The sequence below is a fragment of the Microcaecilia unicolor genome, chromosome 1 (assembly GCF_901765095.1).
Source record: "Microcaecilia unicolor chromosome 1, aMicUni1.1, whole genome shotgun sequence".
Classification (NCBI taxonomy): Eukaryota; Metazoa; Chordata; class Amphibia; order Gymnophiona; family Siphonopidae; genus Microcaecilia; species Microcaecilia unicolor.
Genome location: NC_044031.1, coordinates 175,383,209 through 175,402,807, shown reverse-complemented (window position 1 = coordinate 175,402,807; position 19,599 = coordinate 175,383,209). Strand labels below are relative to the sequence as shown.

The 19,599-nt window shown below is 43.1% G+C and overlaps 1 protein-coding gene across 1 annotated transcript in view; it reads right to left on the bottom strand.

Moving 5' to 3' along the window:
* LOC115471852 (inactive phospholipase C-like protein 2) overlaps window positions 1-19,599 on the bottom strand; it is a 105,214-nt gene that overhangs the window by 2,308 nt on the left and 83,307 nt on the right. The window contains exon 4 of the mRNA XM_030205767.1: window positions 5,962-6,165. Coding sequence (XP_030061627.1) covers window positions 5,962-6,165 — 204 coding nt within the window. The remainder of the gene's footprint in view (window positions 1-5,961; window positions 6,166-19,599) is intronic.

Sequence of the window (19,599 nt, the reverse complement as noted above, 5' to 3'; positions counted from 1 at the left end):
CAAACAGGGGACTCTGGGATTGTCCGCACGATCCAGAGGGGCAGCACAGGGCCCTCGATGGCCCCAGAGGGAGCTAGTAGAGAAATATTGGATCCTCTAGATGATATAGAACCCATGGAGGGGTAAGCTCCGAGGACCTTGGGCTCATTCTGAGGCAAGAGAGGGGCCCTGAGTAGGACATGACTGGAAAGGAGCCCAGGGAAGAGAAAACTGATCTCTCCATTTTGGGAGTAAAGAGGTCTGGACCTTTTAGCTAAGGATGTGCATGGACTAACCCTTTTCTAGTTGGGTTATCAGTGGTAGATGGATGGTGGAGAGGATTTAGCCTACACCTTTGAGTAGGTGGCGATTGACTATTGAGAAGGATTCAGTCTACACTTTTGGGCAGGCAATGACTGGATGTTGTGGATTTGGCATTCACCTTCAGGTAGTTGATGACTGGCTGTGGTGGACTAAGCCTATAACTCTGGGTAGGCAATGATGGGCTTTTGAAAATTCGGCCTACACCCTCAGTAGGCAGGAACATTCACGAAACTGAAAATGGAGCACCTCTATGTTTTCAGCTGAAAATTCGTCTTAATTTAGGAGTTTGTAACTAAGTTCAACTTACAAATTTAGGACTGCCGTTTAGTGGCCTAGAATTATGATCCTAATTTCTGAGCTTAGTGCTGATAATCAGTGCAGTTGATATCCTTATTTCCCTGCCTTAAATTTGCCCTTGTTGCCACTTGCTTTTAATTCATGAATTTAGTAAAATATAGTATAAATTTAAGCACTCAGTCCTATAAAATCTTCGGAGAGGCCACTTTAGCAGCATAACTCTAAAAGTTAGGAGCCTACATCCTTTGATCTTCGGGTCCTGCATTTACAATTTATAAACCCCTTAAAAATAAAAAAGAAACTCTACCTATAATCCAAAGAGTGTAAAGGTTCATTATTTTTATAGGAAAGATAAATGTATAAAGGACAATAAGATGGAAATCCAATACTAACTGCAGCAGGAAATTTGAATGTGTTTGTAGCATTACCTTCTTGCGATAAAATCTGATATGACATGGTTTGCCAGCAAAATATACAAAATTCAACATCAAGTACTTGAGCACACATGAATTTAGATACTTGAAGGGAGAATTCATCAGATGGGCCAGAATCATGATGTCTCAAGTCCTCAACAGAAATCCTGCATAAATTTGACAAGAGGCTCTACAAAAGCAAGACTTTTTTTCACACACTGGTGATAAGTACCAATTGCACTGAAGTCACTCCAAACAATATTTGTTTGGGTCATCCTCAGAAAGATGTAGGTATTTGAGCAGTTTATATGTGAACCAAATAGTGGATCTAGGACTCTGCACTCTTAGCAGATGCCAATTCTGCTAGTGGACTCTTTTCTAGAAGATAGCATTTTAGATACCATTTTGGAGATACTAAAATTTGATGTTATAGCATCTTCAACATTCAAGCTCTGATAGATCACAGAGTGTTGGAACTCTTTTCTGAGCCATCAGAGTTGGAGAAGGTCCCAAATTGATGGTTTCCAAAGGAATTACGTATAATAAATTTTGGAATCAAATCTGTCTTGTCCAAGGAGGAGGTATAAGGATCTAAACTATCCAGGTTTTAGTAACTAGAAGCATAAGAGGATTTGCACAGAGAAGACCTACTCGCCTAAGAAGAGAAGTGGTATATTTTGCTAGCCTGCCTTCTGACTACCTGGAGAAAAAGACTGGTATTTTCCTATTATGGGCAGTCTCAAAAACATCAGCTCAGTGAGGCCTTGCTCAAGGAAGATTTAGTTTACCAGATCTTCCTACAGAGACCACTTAGGAGGATGAAAATGTTAGCTGAACTGCTAATATGTTGTCTCTGTTCTTAGGGTCATCCTGTGAAAGATGGCCTAGCTACACACATCTTAACAGTTTTCCAACACAGAAGGATGAAGCCTAGGTCCAATATTCTCACTCAGTTTGGATTAAGCTTCCAGAGTGTCTTCATGTCTGCCTAATTAGCACAAGCAGCAGTGTATACGACATAGCTGGGGAACCCTAGAAGAGAGAGTAAAAAGGCACTACCACAAACTCTTCAAAGGCAACTTGGTACTGAACAGTGCCAAATGTTAAATCCAACTCCGATCAAGTCTAGTAAGGGCCAGTCTTCAGAGACCTATTATTAGCCTATGTCAATCAAAGTGCTGATGGGAAATCAGTAATGTAGTCCACAACATTGTCCAGATTCTGTTGCTTCAAAGAACATTGGTTACAAAAAGACCTACGAATACACCGACCATAGTATCAAGATTTTGCTACCCTTTTATCTCCTTATGAACTTGGCTGCTTGCTTCATTCTTCCCAAGTGGCACTGCTGACCCTTCCACCCCATTGCATCTTCATCTGGATATTTTCAGAGATTCTGCCTTTTCTTACTTAGATCCATCTCTCTGGAACTTACTTCTATTTTATGTGCATCTTGAACCTTCTCTTCCAAAATTTCAAAACCAAAAAAAAAAAAGGTATGAAGTCAGGGTTCTTCAGCTTGGCCAACAAAGGATATCACCCTGGTGCAAATCCTAGACTTCTCCTTTCTTCCCTCCCCTTCTCATCCCTCTGCCCCTCTCCTGCTCCCCCCCCCCCCCCCCCCCCACATTCTCTCCCTTTCTCCAACTCCCTACTTCATTGCATTAAATGGCAGTACTTCAAGAATTTGTAATACATAAAATAAATAAAAATTCCCTTAACCAAGGCAGAGATAGAGATCTTCAAGGGTGGGCTATATTAATTACCATCTGCTGTGATATATTGTATTGTACTATATCATATGCTTACTATTCCGTTTTAATCTGACAGTGCAAAGTAGATTACAAAACTTTAAAAGAGAATCTCAGTTGGAAGGAATTTACAAAAACATACAGACTTTAAAATCCTCATTTTTAAAATAACCAACTCTGAATGCTAAAAGATCAAGATTGCTGATACAAGAACATCTATGCCTTGACCGCTTGAAGGAAGGAAGTATAAGGTGTAATAAGGCAAACTTCAACAGGAATATTATTTCATATCTTAGCTCCCTGGAATGTAAATGAGTGTTCTTAAATCAACTTTGAATTCATCTTCTTTACAGAGGGAAAATCCAACGATAAATTTTTCCAGCTTCTCAAATGGCTTCTATTGTTCGTAAATGAAAAAAGCCCACCTACTAATTTTGAGTTTAAGCCATAAAAGCTTTTAAAAACTAGACAAGTGACTTTAAAATAGATACAAGACTCTAATTTTAACCAATATAGGTTATTTAAAAGTGGAGCAGCCTCATTACATTTTCCTAAATTAAAGATTAATCTTGCAGATATGTTTTGTAATAACTGAAGTCTCAAAGAGGCTCTTACCGCTCTCAATTTAAACATATTAAAGGCCTTGTTTACTAATGTGTAATAGCGTTTTTAGCACATGCTAAAAATTGGCACACGTTAACGGTGTAGACACCCATAGGAATATGATGGGCATCTACACGGTTAGCGCACGCTAAACACTAGCACGGCTTAGTAAACAGGGCCTTAGGAGTTAAGCAACTTTTTTTAAGTTACATAAATATAAACCTAAATCCATCATGAAAGTTACATGCAAGAAACAATTCTTGGGTCATTTTCTATTTTAACAATCCATCAAAAGTTAAAAGATTGAAGGTGAATGTATTATTTATTATTAGGATTTATTTACCGCCTTTTTGAACAAATTCACTGAAGGCAGTGTACAGTAAGAATAGATCAAGCATGAGCAACAGACAATTTCAGCAGTAAAAATATTCAAAAACAATTCAAAGTATGGCATGGTATACTTACAATGTCAACACAATATGTATTAGAACATTATAATTGATAGCGAAGGGTAAAGCAAAAATGTAACATATAGAAGGGTAAGAAAGTAGGAACAGTTAGAAAGTAAGATGGTTGATTTAAAGAAAGTTGCACATGCGGTGAAAGAAATGGTTAAATATTATCTCAGCTAGGGTAGAAGTGGATAAACATGTCCTGCTGCACTATATGCAGCCTGAGTGAGTACTCCTTGTGTGTGTGAGTGAGATAGCATTTTTCATTCTGTGATTGTGATTTTTTTTAAGCTGATTAAGACCTTATGAGGATAATTTTATAACTAATTTTTATGAATAAATGTTCTCAAACAATTAGGTCACACCTAAAAGTACATATGATGCAAGCCAGCACATTCTTATACAGTATGCATACTCAGGGGAGGAGTTTGAGAAGAACACTGTCAGGGTCACAGTTTACACATATTATAAAATACTAGTAAAAGAGGCCTGTTTCTGGAGCAAATGAAATGGGCGCTAGCAAGGTTTTCATCACGTTTGACATGAGGGCGGGGCCCCGAGACTTGGCGATTTCGGTGGCTTCACCACCACAAACCCTTCGAACCCGTCTTGAAGGAAGTGACGTCAGTGGCTTGGCTTCACTGATGTCAGTGTCTTCAGAACGTTGAGGGTGAGTTTTATTATATAGGATGCTGCTAAAATGTATACTAATATTCTGTTCTTGAGAAGGTATAATATCTACAGTAGATGATGGCAGATAACGACCTGTAAGGTCCATACAGTCTGCCCAACAAGATAAACTCATAGCATAAGGTATGATATGATCCTACATATGCATACCTGATCTTGATTTGTCCTTGCCATTTTCAGGGCACAGACCGTAGAAGTCAGCCTGGCACAGGCTTTGCATCTCAATTATCAGTATTGCCATCTAATCACCATTAGGCTTGTTTGGTTCTATGCCTTCCAAAGAGGATTCCTTTGTGTTTATCCCATGCATATTTTAATTCCTTTACTGTTTTCATCTCCACTACCTCCTGTGGAGCGTATTCCAGGCATCTACCACCCTCTCCATGGAAAAGTATTTCCAGATGTTATTCCTGAGTCTCTCGCCCCCCTCCCCGGCAACCTAAATTCATGTCCTCTAGTTCAGGGCTTCCCAACTTCAGTCCTGGAGTACCCCCTTGCCAATCAGGTTTTCAGGATATCCACAATGAATATGCATGAAATAGATCTGCATATAATAGAAGTAGTGTATACAAATCAAGTTCATGCATATTCATTGTGGATATCCTGAAAACCTGATTGGCAAGGGGGTACTCTAGGATTGGACTTGGGAAACATTGCTCTAGTTCATATATACATACATAACATAGTAGGTGACAGCAGAAAAAGACCTGTACGGTCTATCCAGTATGCCCAACAAGATAAACTTATATGTGCTACTTTATATGTACACCTGACCTTGATTTGTATCTATCATTCATACCTTGAATATAATGTAATTCATATCTTCTAGTCCACACCTTCAATATATAATGTATTTTTTTGATGGATTAATGATAGTGTTTTATAAAGACAGTTATAATTAATATTTGTTTTTACAAGTTAGACTAAAAGTAGGTACCTTTTCCACCTCCAAATATAAGTGCCCTGTTATAAAAAAAAAATCCCTATATATTAAGAAACTACTTGCTGGGCTCCAATAGTTGGGAAGTAAGGCTGACATCTAGTCTGTGTCCCCTATATGGCAAGACAGATTAGCATGGGCTGGAATGGGCTTCAACACCAACTCCAGTAGATGGAAATAAGAACAGTGCCAGGCAGACGCCTATGGTGTGTGTCACAAAACTGGCAAAGACAGATCAGAATCAAGTATAGGTATATTATACAACACTCATTTCATATGGTACAAGTGCGGGTACTGTGCAACACAGTTGGGGAGGGGAGGACATCTTAAAGTTGAATTTAGCAGGTAAAATGTGGTTACTTAACACTGTTGGATTGATAATGAATGTGACTGTTGGGCAGACTGGAGGGACAAGAGAAAAGGCATGATATTTAAGGTCTCTTACAAACAGAACTCATACATTTGTTACAAAAAGAGTTTCTGGAAACATATGTATAATGAGAGCTACTCACCAAATCATATGCTGTTATAATCTTTTTCAAAACTTCTGGAACTGTCCCTTGACATTCCATTACAGGATACTGATCATCGAGGTTCATTACCAACAAGGGTGAATTGTCAGGACCAACCAAGCGAGTTGACAGTGCTAAAATACACTGCATAATATTTGCAACAGGAGAGAGGCCACACAACTCCTTAAATGAAACTAATGCATTCTGTTGAAGAAAAACAAAGTTATGTTGCCATTTAATATTCAACTTTACATTTGAGATTTTTTTTTACTCAATTTGCATACAAATAGTTCTGTAGTTTCTGAGAACAAACTAATCTAATGCACAACAATTTATGTTTATGTTGACTAATATGTTTGTCTGCAAGTGCAGATGCAAGTTCTTTGAAAGACTCTGCAAATGACAGACCACCACATGTATCATGTCTTTAGTTTTATGAAACAATTAACACAATAAAGTCTGAATATCTTTACTGGCTTAGAATGAAGTATACTGGATTCACACTACTTTATCTCCCTTTCTGTTACTGAGATACCTACATTTGGCTTGCTTATGATAGAAATCAGATGTGATCATTTTGCATAACCTATTCTGATCTACTGGCATGAATTTACGAAAGCTATCAATTTGTTAAAGTAGGACTCTTTACTTGTAGCAGGGGTTCTCCAAGGACAGCAGGGTACAAGCCCTCACATATGACATCACCCAAATGGAGCCTGACATGGTAAAATGTTTGACAAACTCCTTAATTGGGTAGAGGTTTCTAATCAGGTAAACTGGACTTCCTATGCTGGTATCGTTATAGGAGGCCAACTCAGTTCTTTTCATAGCTTTGAAGTTGGTAAAAACCAACTCTCTAGGCAGGATACTCTGGAGACTTGCCTGCCAAAATTACTCCAAGGGCACAGTGACAGCTCATCCAGAAAGTCACAAAACATCCTGGAACATCCAAAGGACTGCAGGCCTCCTAGCCTTAACCAGGATCAGGGTTCATGACACCACAATAAGAAAGAGTAGCAAGACAGACACCACTGCTATCCAACAGTAAAATCAATGCTCATCTCACATTTGCAAAAGCATACCTGGATGAGCTCTAAGTCTTTTAGGATAATATTTTTTGGGCAGATGAGTCAAAAGTGGAAGTGTTTGGATAACAGTTCCTATTATGTCTGGCATAGAGCAAGTACAGCATTCCACAGTAAGAATGTCATATCAACAGTTAAATATGGTGGTGATAGTGTGATGGTATGGGGATGCTTTGCTGCTTCAAGACTTGGAAAAACTGCCATTACTGAACGAACCATGAATACTGACTAAACTATACCAGAAACTTCTTAAGGAGCATACCCAGTCATGAGCTGAAGCTAAAACATAATTGTGTTATGCAGCAAAACAATGATCCAAAATTAGAGCTGTACATCAATTAAAATTTTTAATTGCATAATTATTCGTATAAAGTGCCGCCTCACATTTCCTCCTGTACAGTGCAAAATAAAAACAGCAGAAGTAAATTTTCAACACTGACATATTTCAATTACTAAACTAAAAATAAAATAATTTTCTTTCCTTTGTTGTCTGGTGATTTTATCTTTCTGATCTAATCATAAATTGATAATGTGTGCCTTGGGCAGACTGGATGGTTTGTTTGGGTCTTTATCTGCCATCATTTACTATGTTACTAAGTAATCATCTCATTCCCTGTGCTACCAGCACAGTTCTGTGCTCTGAACCCCATTTCTAGGGCCTTCTGTCTATTCACTATTCCTTTTTTTCTCCTCATTCACTTTCTGCCCTATATCCATCTTTCAAATTCAACTTTCTTCCATTTTTTTCCTCCTTCTTAAATCTATCTAGTTTCTATCTCTTCTCTCCCCTTGCCCTCCTTTCCAGGGGTACCATCTCCTCCAGTCTCTCTTCTTTCCCCTTGCTCTCCTCTCCAGGGGCACCATTTCTTTCAGTCTCTCTTCTTTCCCCTTGCTCTCCTCTCCAGGGGCACCATTTCTTTCAGTCTCTCTTATTTACCCTTGACCTCCTCTCCAGGGGCACAATTTCTTTCAGAAGGCCTCTGCAAGGGCTCAAAGGGGGCTCCTTGTAATGCCCCAAGCACTAAGGAGAGGTTCCAGGCCGGACATGGCCTATGCAATGGAGGATGCAGATGAAGCACCTCCCACAAAAACCGAACCACATCCAGATGAACAGCCAGGGACGAACCCGATACCCGGCACCGAAAACAGGCCAGAGCCACAACCTGCACCCAAAGAGAATTATAGGCCAATCCTGTCTGTAACTAGTCTTGCAAGAAAGCCAACAGCTGGGAAACAGACACCTGCAAAGAAGAGCAAGCACGAGCTTCACACCACACAACAAAAGTACGCCAAACTCAGGCGTATGCCATAGAGGTAGAATGTTTGCAAGCCTGCAACAAGGTAGCTATCTCCACATCCAAATAGCCTTTCTTCTTCAAATGCGCCTGCTCAACAGCCAGGCCAAAAGACCAAAGCGGTAGAGAGCCTCTATCTGAACCTGTCCCTGATGAAGAAGACCGGGGTGGACCGGACGTTGAAAAGGCAGCTCCACGCGAAGTCGAACTAGGTCTGTATACCAAGGGTGTCACAGCCAATCCGGAGCCACTAGAATGATCTGTCCTGGGTGCTGCCCAATCCTGAGCAGTACCCGGACGATCAATGGCCACGGAGAAAAAGACATACAGAACAGCCAACTCAGGCTAGGGCTGGAGAAGCACGTTCAGGTCGGAGGAGCCGGACTCCTTCCTTCTGCTGAAGAAGGCAAACACCTTGGCATTTGCCCAGGTCACCATCAAATCCATCGTTGGAGTGTCCCATCTCCGGCAGATCTGACGAAATGCCTCTGTGGACAGCTCCAATTCCGCAGGCTCCAGTGAGTGACAGCTGAGAATATCTGCTTGCACATTGCTGTGTCCCGCAATGTGTGCTGCTGACAGACCGTGAAGGAGGGCTTCTGCCCACACCAGAAGGTGACTTGTCTCGGCAGCAGGAGCTCAACTCTGGGTGCTGCCTTGACCACTGATGTAAGCCACCACCATCATGTTGTCTGAAAACACTCAGACCACCTTGTCTGTCAGCAGATCTTGAAATGCCCTTAAGGGGTTCAGGACCACACGCAGCTCCAACTGATTGATTGGCTAAGCTGTTTCCATCGCGGTCCAAAGTCCCCTGAGCATAGCGGTTGAGGCAATGAGACCCCAACCTGTCAGGCTGGCATCCGTCACTACAACCACCCACTGCAGTGGAGCAAGAGGCATCCCTTCAACAAGCTGTGTTCACGAAGCCACCAGGTTATACTGTGCCAGGCCTGAGGCAACCACGGAAGACGGAACCGATAATCCAGGGAGACCGGTGACCACAAGCTCAGCAGCGAGGACTGTACAGGTCGCATGTGCGACCTCGCCCACAATACTACCTCCAGGGTCGCAGCCATGGAGCCCAACACTTGAATGTAGTCCCAGGCCCGGGGACTCCACAACCGCAGAAGGTTGGAAATCTGAGAGTGAAGCTTGACCCTCCACTCCTCCGGCAAGAATACCCGGTCCAGAGCAGTGTCAAAGCAAGCTCCCAGGTAATCCAAAGATTGAGAAGGAACCAGGTGGCTCTTTGCAAGGTTGATGACCCATCCCAAAGACTGCAGTAGAGCAGTTACCTGGTTGGTGGCCCTGTGACGTTCCTGAATCAAATCCACTCGAATCAACCAGTCATCCAGGTAGGGCTGAACTCCGATTCCTTCCTTCCATAGAAAGGTACTACTACCATCATAACCTTGTAAAAAGTGCAGGGGGCAGTAGACAGGCCAAAGGGGAGCTCTCAAAACTGGAAGTGTCGCCCCAAAACACATGAATCGATGATATGGAGGCCAAATAGGAATCCTCCTTGAGATCCAATGCTGTGAAAAACTCCCCCAACTGCACAGCCACAGCGACGGACCACAGGGTTTCCATGCAAAAATGCCTAACCCTCAAGAACTGGTTGACTTTGCAAAGGTCGAGGATAGGGCGAAAGGCTTCCCCTTTCAAGGGCATTATGAAATAAATGTAATACCGCCCCACACGTGCCTCGAGAAGTGGAAGTGGGACCACTGCCCTCAAGGTCCAACAAGGAACGTAGTGTCGCTTCGACTGCTACCATTTTTGAGGCAGTAGCACAGCAGAATTCCAAAAATACATTGCCTACGGGCAAAGCAAACTCTAGCTTCTAGCTGTCTTGATAATATCCAGAAACCATTGGTCTGAAGTGACTTCGGCCCACTCCTCGTAGAAGAGAGTCAGCCGACCCCTGATCCTGTGTGCACTGAAGAGTGGACCAAACCCCCCATCATTGGGAAGAGCACTCTGCACCTTATGGACGTGTAGAAGAAGGTACGGGGTGTTTATTCCCTCGAAAGAAAGAATGCTGCTGAAAGCAGGGAGTGCTGAGAGGAGATACCAGCAAAACCTGGATGTTAACAGCACACCTCCCGCAGAAGAGGTCGCAGACTCGGCCCTTGGTGTAGATCTCAATTTGTCTTCTGGAAGACGTTGACCCTTGGTGTCTCCCAAATCTTTCACAATCTTATCCAAATCTTCACCGAAAGGGAGCATACCCCAAACGGCAACCAAGTGAGCCACTGCTTGGATGCCAAATCCACCACCCAATGGCACAGTCACAATAACCGACGAGCAGAAACATCCAATGCTATCTGTTTGGCTGAAGTCTGAACCAGGTCATAAAGAGAGTCATCTAAATAAGCCAAACTGGCCTCCTTGTGGGGTACAACAGATCAGGATCTTGCTCCAGAAGCTGCGGAAGCCAACTAAGGCATGCCCTGACCACATACGAACTACAGATCAAAGCCTGGGGAGCCAGCACAGATACCTCAAAGGTATACTTAATAGAAGCCTCCAGGCATTGGTCATGCATATCCTTAAGTGCTATTCTCCCTTCCACTGCTAGTGTGGTCTTCTTGGTAACTGCCATGAGCAGAGCATTGACATTAGGAAGGACAAACTTGTCTGCCTGGTCTACGACCACCGGATAAAGGCGAGCCATCGCCTTGGATACCTTGAGGGTCCCCTCAGGATCCGACCACTGGGACTAAGGCAGAGCCCTCTTTAACAAATAACCCTGATGCAGCAGTAAAATAAACTCTGGGGAAAACCCCTCCCCAGGGTTCACAACACCTGTGGAGGTCCCAAGAGCCACTTGGACAGCCGAAGAGGAAGGCTCTGTAGCGATATTGGGAATGGTATGGGATTTGCGTTCCAAGACATATGAGCAGAGACTTGCTGACCTGAACATGTATACCCTGGAGGAAAGGAGGAACAGGGGTGATATGATACAGACGTTCAAATACTTGAAAGGTATTAATCTGCAAACAAATCTTTTCCGGAGATGGGAAGGCGGTAGAACGAGAGGACATGAAACGAGATTGAAGGGGGACAGACTCAGGAAAGATGTCAGGAAGTATTTTTTCACAGAGAGGGTGGTGGATGCTTGGAATGCCCTCCCGCGGGAGGTGGTGGAGATGAAAATGGTAACGGAATTCAAACATGCGTGGGATATGCATAAAGGAATCCTGTGCAGTAGGAATGGATCCTCAGAAGCTTAGCAGAAATTGGATGGCGGAGCAGGTGGGGGAAGAGGGGTTGGTGGTTGGGAGGCGAGGATAGTGGAAGGCAGACTTATACGGTCTGTGCCAGTGCCGATGATGGGAGGCAGGACTGGTGGCTGGGAGGCGGGAAATACTGCTGGGCAGACTTGTACGGTCTGTGCCCTGAAAAAGGCAGGTACAAATCAAGGTAGACCCGGGGAAAGCCACTGTTTACCCCTGGGGGCAGGTAGCATGTAATCTTGCTACTTTTTGGGATTCTGCTAGATACCTGTGACTTGGCTTGGCCACTGCTATAAGACCTTTGGTCCAACCCAGTATGGCAATTTTTTCTCTTATATCTAGGCCTAGAGATCACTTGGGGGGGGGGGGGGGGGTAATTCTATAAATGGCACCCAAAGACAACCGCTGTTAAGATCCATGCCAAGCACTAAATCTATAAAGGCCACTTCACACTAAACAATCTTTAGAGAACAGCATCCATCTTTGATGTGAGGACTTATGCCTCCCGAAACCTGGTATAAAATGCTGGCCCCTCCCCTGGACATGCAAACAAGACAATTTAAGGGCAGAGTGTTATAGAATAACACAAGTCCTAATTAGTGCCAGTTAATGTCAATAATTAATGACTAGTTTGTGCACTGATATGGGATCTGTGCCCAAATCTGGGCAACTATAGAATTCAGGGGTCTCTGCAAAGTGATGGGAACCAGAAATAAGACCTTTCAGGTTAAATAGTTCAACTCAGAAAGATCCAATGGCTGAATGGGAGCTTTGATCAGCTTGGCCACATCATGCTGAGGTCTCAAAACACAGCAGAAGGCATGATGCGAGTACAGAAGCAAGCCTTGCATAAATTGAATTTAGGCTCTAGAGAAGTGGGTTTACCTTCCAGCTGGTGATGGTAAGCACCAGTTGCACCAAGATGGAGCTCATTAAATTGGTATTTAACCTGAAATGTAGAAAGCAGTTTTTGAGTGGGATAGAAAAAAATGGGATGGGGCTTTCAGTTACTGTTGCATCCCTACCTTGTTCTTCTGGCAGCGGCCATATTGGCAGGATCATCTGAGCAGCAACCATTTTGGGACGATCATCTGAGGGGCAGCCATCTTGGAAGGATCATTTGAGGAGCAGCCATCATAGGTAGCTCATCAAGGAGGCAGCCATTTTGAATGTCTTTTGGGTGTGCCCTATGAGATCTCTCGCCTCTCAGCTGAGACCAGGATCCTCTGATTGGAAGCCTATTTAAGAGCTGGCCTGGGACACCAACTTTGCTTCAGCTTCTATCTTGTTAGAGGTTTGGTGCTTGTATCGTGTGCTTCACTACTACTCGTCTGCTTTACCTGCCTTGACCTTTGGACCGCTCCGGACTACCCGCTGTTTTGCTGCCTGCCTTGACCTTTGGACCGAACCTGACTACCCGCTGTATCGCTGCCTGCCTTGACCTTTGGACCGGACCTGATTACCCGCTGTGTTGCTGCCTGCCTTGACCCTTGGACCGTACCTGATTACCCACTGTAGTGCTGCCTGCCTTCATCTCTGGACTGTACCTGCTTACCCACCAAGTTACACCCGCTCTTACCACTAGCCAGATCAGTGGCTGCCCAACCACGTCCAGATCCCGAAGTCCTGGTAGCCACCTGCACCTGGGGGCTCAACTCCTGGGGAATGGTGGTCGCTTCCCAGGTGAAGCTAGGGGTTGTCCGGCTGCCTGACCGAGTGTGGCACTGCTCTTCATCCATCGTGCTCAGTCGTGGCACAAGGGCTCACTACCCAGTCCTAACAGTTGTATCATACGGCAAAAAAAAAAAATCTTCCATCTAAAATTATAGGACCTTCTTGTAGAGTCTGTCCTGGAAGCCCAAGGTATTTCATCAGAGATATTCTCGGGTAGAATCAGTAAACTCAATGTTATCTTTTCAAAATCCAAGCCGTGAGGGCCAGAAACTTGATGCTGGGATAAAACAGAGTTCTCAATTCTGCATGATTAGAATTAGGGGAAACCATAACCAGATTAATTCCTTGATGGATAACTCCCAGAGAAGGGAAACCATACCTGCCTCAGCTAATAAGGATATTGTTCCTCATTGCCCTACGAATTTTAGAAGACTCCATGCAACCAAATGTATTGGTAGATACATGTAGAGAATCCCCCCCCCCCAAAAAAAAAAAAAAAAAATCAATGAAGAAGGCATCCGAGGCAAAGTTAACAGTGACCTTACCCTCTAACAGAACTCAGTAACTTTCTTATTCAGAGAGCACATACACACAAACACACGCACAAATTACTGAAGATGCCTCCCACTTGCAAACTAATCTCATTTGCTACTCCTTCATCCAGGATCTATTCATGTGGGACCTGACTCAGATTGATTGCTAAGATATTGTCCTTGCCTTCTAGGAAGACAGCCATGAGACTTACTCCATAGGGGATAGTCCAATGCCACAACCTGTCAATTTTCCCAAACACAAGAGGTACGGACCCAGTTCAGTTCCTTCCTACTTGTTCACGCACAAAAAGAAATAAAAAAGTAATCTGATTGTCTATCAAGATTAGGATGGTTTTATTAGACAGCAAACTTCTAAAAGCCTTTAGAGCACTCAAATAATTCAGAATTCTAGGAAATTTATCTGATAAGACGTTTCCTGAGCAGACATGGGCTCTGGATACAGAGTGTACTCTACATGGGCTTCTCAGCACAACCTAGAACACATCTGTGTTAAGTCCAATGAATTTGGAAGGAGATGATTCTGGATAAATCCAGCCAAAAGGATAGCATTCTTGAGCTACTGGTTGACCTGGATGATGTTTTATAAGATTAGTGGCCTGAATCAACTGAGAGCATAATGTTTAATGGTCTGGTCTCATACCAGGACGTGGCAAGGGAGCAGCAAATTGTTGAGCAAACTCCCAAAAATTAACACATCCTGTACTGATATTTATTGACTCTTGTGAATTTTTCCCACAATAGTCACCAAAGTGATGATCCTATCAGAGAGAGAAAGGCTTTTACCTAATCCATGTCTAGCAGAGCTTCAGTGAATTCCAATTAAATTGAAGGAAACAAGTGGGATTGCTGGCCACATCCACTCATGTGCTATTTTCATTATGAGGGCCTTGAATCATATCCCTAGCTTCCCAGAAGACTGTCAGATTGTCACTATATAGAATGCCTGAGTTAGGCATATAGGGGAAGATTCTATATATGGCACCTGAAAAATCTGTATGGAAAAAAAATATGCCTATGTGTATTCCATAAAGTACGTCTACATTTTATATTATAGGCTTAAATTTCCACACAGTATATATAGAATAACGCTGACTGCCTCTCCACGCGACCAAATGTAGTCATGGCCATTTACGTGAAGTAAAACTTGGTGTAAATACCAGTACCAATTATGCATGGAGCAGGCATATTCTATAAATGTGCATATAGTTTTTCAGAATGCCCACAACATGCCCATTTCCCTGCCCATAGCCATGCTCCTTTTTGGATGCGTGCATTAGAATTTAAGTTCAGTGCATTATAGAATACGCATAAAGAGTTATGCGCATAAATTCTAATTATTGCCCATAAATGCTCATAACTGCTTGTTAAACACTGTTACCAACGCTGATTGGTTTGTTAAGCCAATTAAGTTATGCACGTTGTTATAGCTTGGATTTCGGAATGGAATGCTGGGGGTGATATATAGAATCCAGGGGATATTCCTTATTGCTCTTGGAATCTGATCCAGTGCTATTCATGCTTTCTTTGTCCAATTTTCCTTTATCCGAATCATGAAGTTGTTAAAGTCAACCATATAACCTTGTCCATGAGGAATGTTTACCAAAAAATGTCATGAATAATATTTGTCATACAATATAGAGTACATAAAGTTCTAAAAAGAAAAAAAAACTCCAGTCAACTAATAGGATAAAAGTCCATAACAGACATTTTCTAGAAGAAACTAGAAATTACTGGGGTCTACTTTTAGTGCAAGCAGAAAGCTTTGAAGTGGCAAAGGTCTCAACATAAAGCCTGGCAACTACTCATCCAAAAGTACAATTTAGAATCAATGCCAGGACCAAAGACCTCATTCACATATCAAAGCTCAAATTATTCAACGATAAACATTTTCATTCACCACCGTTTTTTCAAACTGAACAAAAGTTTCATACCCCTCCTTTTCTTCTGGAGATGCTAACTGTATTAGACAGAGATAAAGGACTTTTCCCACATCAAACAATACAAACTGAGAAGTACGCTTAAAAAAAAAAAAAAGACCCACACAAAGATATCACTACTTCACCATGAAGAAAGCCACAGTAAGCTGCCTGAAACATCACAAGGGTCAATTTGACTTCTTCAATTTTTCTAGGTTTGAACACTTACATCTTGGAAAGTACAAAGTTAGCCCCCTGAAACTTACATGCTATGTAAAACACTAATGAGCATGAAGTGTCACAGATGCACAAAATTATTCACCCAAATTAAAGGTAAAGAATTTAATTTTGTTAGGGATCACAATGACCTTTGTAGTAGATCTTATGTTGAAAGAATATCTTGATGCTATGAGTCTGACCACATAATTCTCAGTCGGTTATCTGGTGGGGTATGCAATAGATGTACTGTAGTTTGTGTCCCTTTTGACTTCAGTGAGTGCCTGAAGTCATATTGGACCAAAGGTTTCTATAAAGTTTTAGCCTTAAGAGGGTTCTCTCAGACACGGGAGTGCTGGCTATATTCTCCTGGACTAAAGGAAAAGAAGGTAAAGTCCCTGCAGAAACACAAATGAATTAAAATAGTGGTGACAACCAAGAGGAGGAAACAACTGTCGCGTCCCTCACCTGTGCCGCTTCTCCGTCGGGCATGCCACGCTGTCAGGGTGTCGCAGGGAGTGTTGGCCAGGAGAGGTGGTCGGGCACCAAGCCCCTGTGTCGCACCGCTGGGATCCTGTCTGCAGTCTGGGCTGCTCCGGCCCTCCGGTCCGCTTCGGTGGCGGCGGGGAGACGCCGGCCAGGTGGACAGGGCCGGCGTTCCCCGAGAAAGGGATCCCTTGCAGGCGCGGAGCCTCAGAGGAACGATGTCACTCCCCACAACGTCCGGATTGGCCGATCGCGGCTGACTCCGCCCCCTGCTTCTGGCCGGCCAATCCGGGGCTGTTGAGTCACGGTTGTGGGTAGCTCCGCCTCCTTTCAGCTGTTACCGGTCCTCCTAATGGGGAGGGCTATTTAGGAGCAGCAAAGCAGAACTCTCATTGCTTCGGCTTCTGCTTTGGTGGATTCTGTGGCGTTGGATTCTTCCTGGATTGCTCTTGCTTTGAAACTTGCCTGGACCTGGACTTTGCTTTTGTTTGCAGCCTGCCTTGAAACTTGCCTGGACCTGGACTTTGCTTTTGTTTGCAGCCTGCCTTGAAACTTGCCTGGACCTGGACTTTGCTTTTGTTTGCAGCCTGCCTTGAAACTTGCCTGGACCTGGACTTTGCTTTTGTTTGCAGCCTGCCTTGAAACTTGCCTGGACCTGGACTTTGCTTCTGTTCGCAGCCTGCCCTGAAACTTGCCTGGACCTGGACTTTGCTTTTGTTTGCAGCCTGCCTTGAAACTTGCCTGGACCTGGACTTTGCTTTTGTTTGCAGCCTGCCTTGAAACTTGCCTGGACCTGGACTTTGCTTTTGTTTGCAGCCTGCCCTGAAACTTGCCTGGACCTGGACTTTGCTTCTGTTACCACCTGCCTTGTGTTTGCCTGGACCTGGACTGTGCTCTGGTTCGTCCCCTGCTCTGAGGCTTGCCTGGTCTTGGACTTTGTTCCTGCTTCTCATCTGCCCTGGAAGTCTCACCTGTGTCTACACTCCTCTGACTTCCTGAGGAGTTGTTGCCTCACTCTCCAGGTAAGATCAGGATTGTCCGGCTGCCTAACTCCGTTCGGCACAGGGGCTCACTTTCTGAGGGTCAAGGGCTGACAACAACAAACTTCTCAGGGGACCACCTTGATTCAAATATTTATTGTAATGTCAAATAGAAATTGATGATGACCTGACACTGCATACACCACTTGAATTAGGGGTCCACACACTGCATAAGACACATAAAACAATGAAAATGGCAATAATTAAATAATAAACAAAATACTTACATTATGGTGACAAACTGACCATAAACAAATACCAAACTAAGAATTACAAATCAATGTGTCACATGAAATCATTCGTAGGGCACATATAAAAGTATATGTGATAATACAACCCGTGAAATGCCAGATACTATACACTTTATGGTTCACAGGATACTCTCAAGCTGTAATAAGAAAAACACAAAATATGTAACTTCAAATATTCATGAATCCATTTCTCAGATGTACAATGAAAGGTAAAAATCTCTTCTATATTTATGCTAAAAACCAAATACTCTGTTATATCCTCCACATTTTTCCCTGGAAACACTGATCCAATTCAAACATTAAAAAAAGATTTCACTCTATAAACTGCAAATGGAATGAATCCGTTTTTAAAAACATTTTCAAAACTTAGATACAGTAAGGTAAAGAAAATATAATAAAAATGTATGAATTGAAATGAACTTAGGTAACCTTTAAATAGAACTATTTAAAAATGACCCGAGACTGACAAAAATTCAGAAGAAAGGCCTGGGATGGACGGCAGAAAACAAATGCTAATGGGGATGGACGTATGGTAGACCAGGACCGATTCTCAGAAGACTGTGTTTGTAAGGACCTAGCTAAACTAAAAATAGACAAAGCGAAAGGGCCTGATGGGATACATCCGAGGGTACTTAAGATCTCAGAGAAGTTCTGGTAGCTCCATTGTCTGACCTCTTCAATGCTTCTTTAGAGTCTGGAGTGGTCCCAGAGGACTGGAGAAAGACGGATGTGGTTCCCTGAACAAGAGTGGAAAGTAAGGAGGAGATTCGGAATTACAGACTTGTTAGTCTGACCTCACTGGTGAGTAAACTAATGGAAACGCTTCTAAAGCAGAGGACTGTGAGATTTCTACAACTGAATGGACTGCAGGACCAGAGGCAGCACAGTTTCACTAGAGGCAGGTCTTGTCAGACAAATCCAACTGATTTCTTTGACTGGGTGAACAAACAGTTGGACGTGGGAGGGGTGCTAGATGTGGTGTACTTGGATTTTAGCAAAGCCTTTGACATGGTTCCGCATAGGCGACTGACAAATAAACTGAGTGCCCTCGGTGTGAGCACTAAAGTAACTGGGCTAAAAACTGGTTAAATGGAAGAAGGCAGAGGGTAGTGATAAATGGAGATTGCTCCAAGGAAAAGAATGTTATCAATGGTGTACCGCAGGGATCGGTCCTTGGGCCGGCTCTTTTTAACATCTCTGTGAGTGATATTGTGGAAGGATTGTCTGGTAAGGTTTGTCTCTTTGTGGATGATACCAAACTCTATAATTGGCTAGACACCCCAGAGGGCGTGAATAGCATGCAGAGGGATCTGGCGAAGCTTGAAGAATGGTCCAACAATTGACAGCTCAGATTTAATGCAGGGTCATACACTTAGGTTGCAAAATCAAAGGGAAAGGTACAGTATAGGGAGTGAAGTACTTCTGTGTATGAAAGAGAAGTGAGACTTGGAGGTAATTGTGTATGATGATCGCAAGGTGGCCAAACCGGTAGAAAAGGTGACAGTCAAAGTCAGAAGGATGTTCAGGTGTAGGGGGAGAGGAATAGCCAGCAGGAAAAAATAAAGAGGTGATAGTGCCCTTGTATAATTCTCTGGTGAGGCCCCATTTAGAATACTGTGTGCAATTCTGGAGACTGCACCTACATAAAGACAAACAGGATGGAGTCGGTCCAGAAGGCAGCTACAAAATTGGTCAGTGGTCTCTTTCATAAAGCACATGGGGATAAACTTAAGTCTCTCAAAATGTATACTTTGGATATGACAGAGACATTTAAATACCTCTGTAGCATTAATGTAAAAGAGGTGAACCTTTGAAGAAAACTCTGGATTGAGGGGGCATAGTATGAAATTAAGAGTCTGTAGGCTCAGGAGTAATCTAA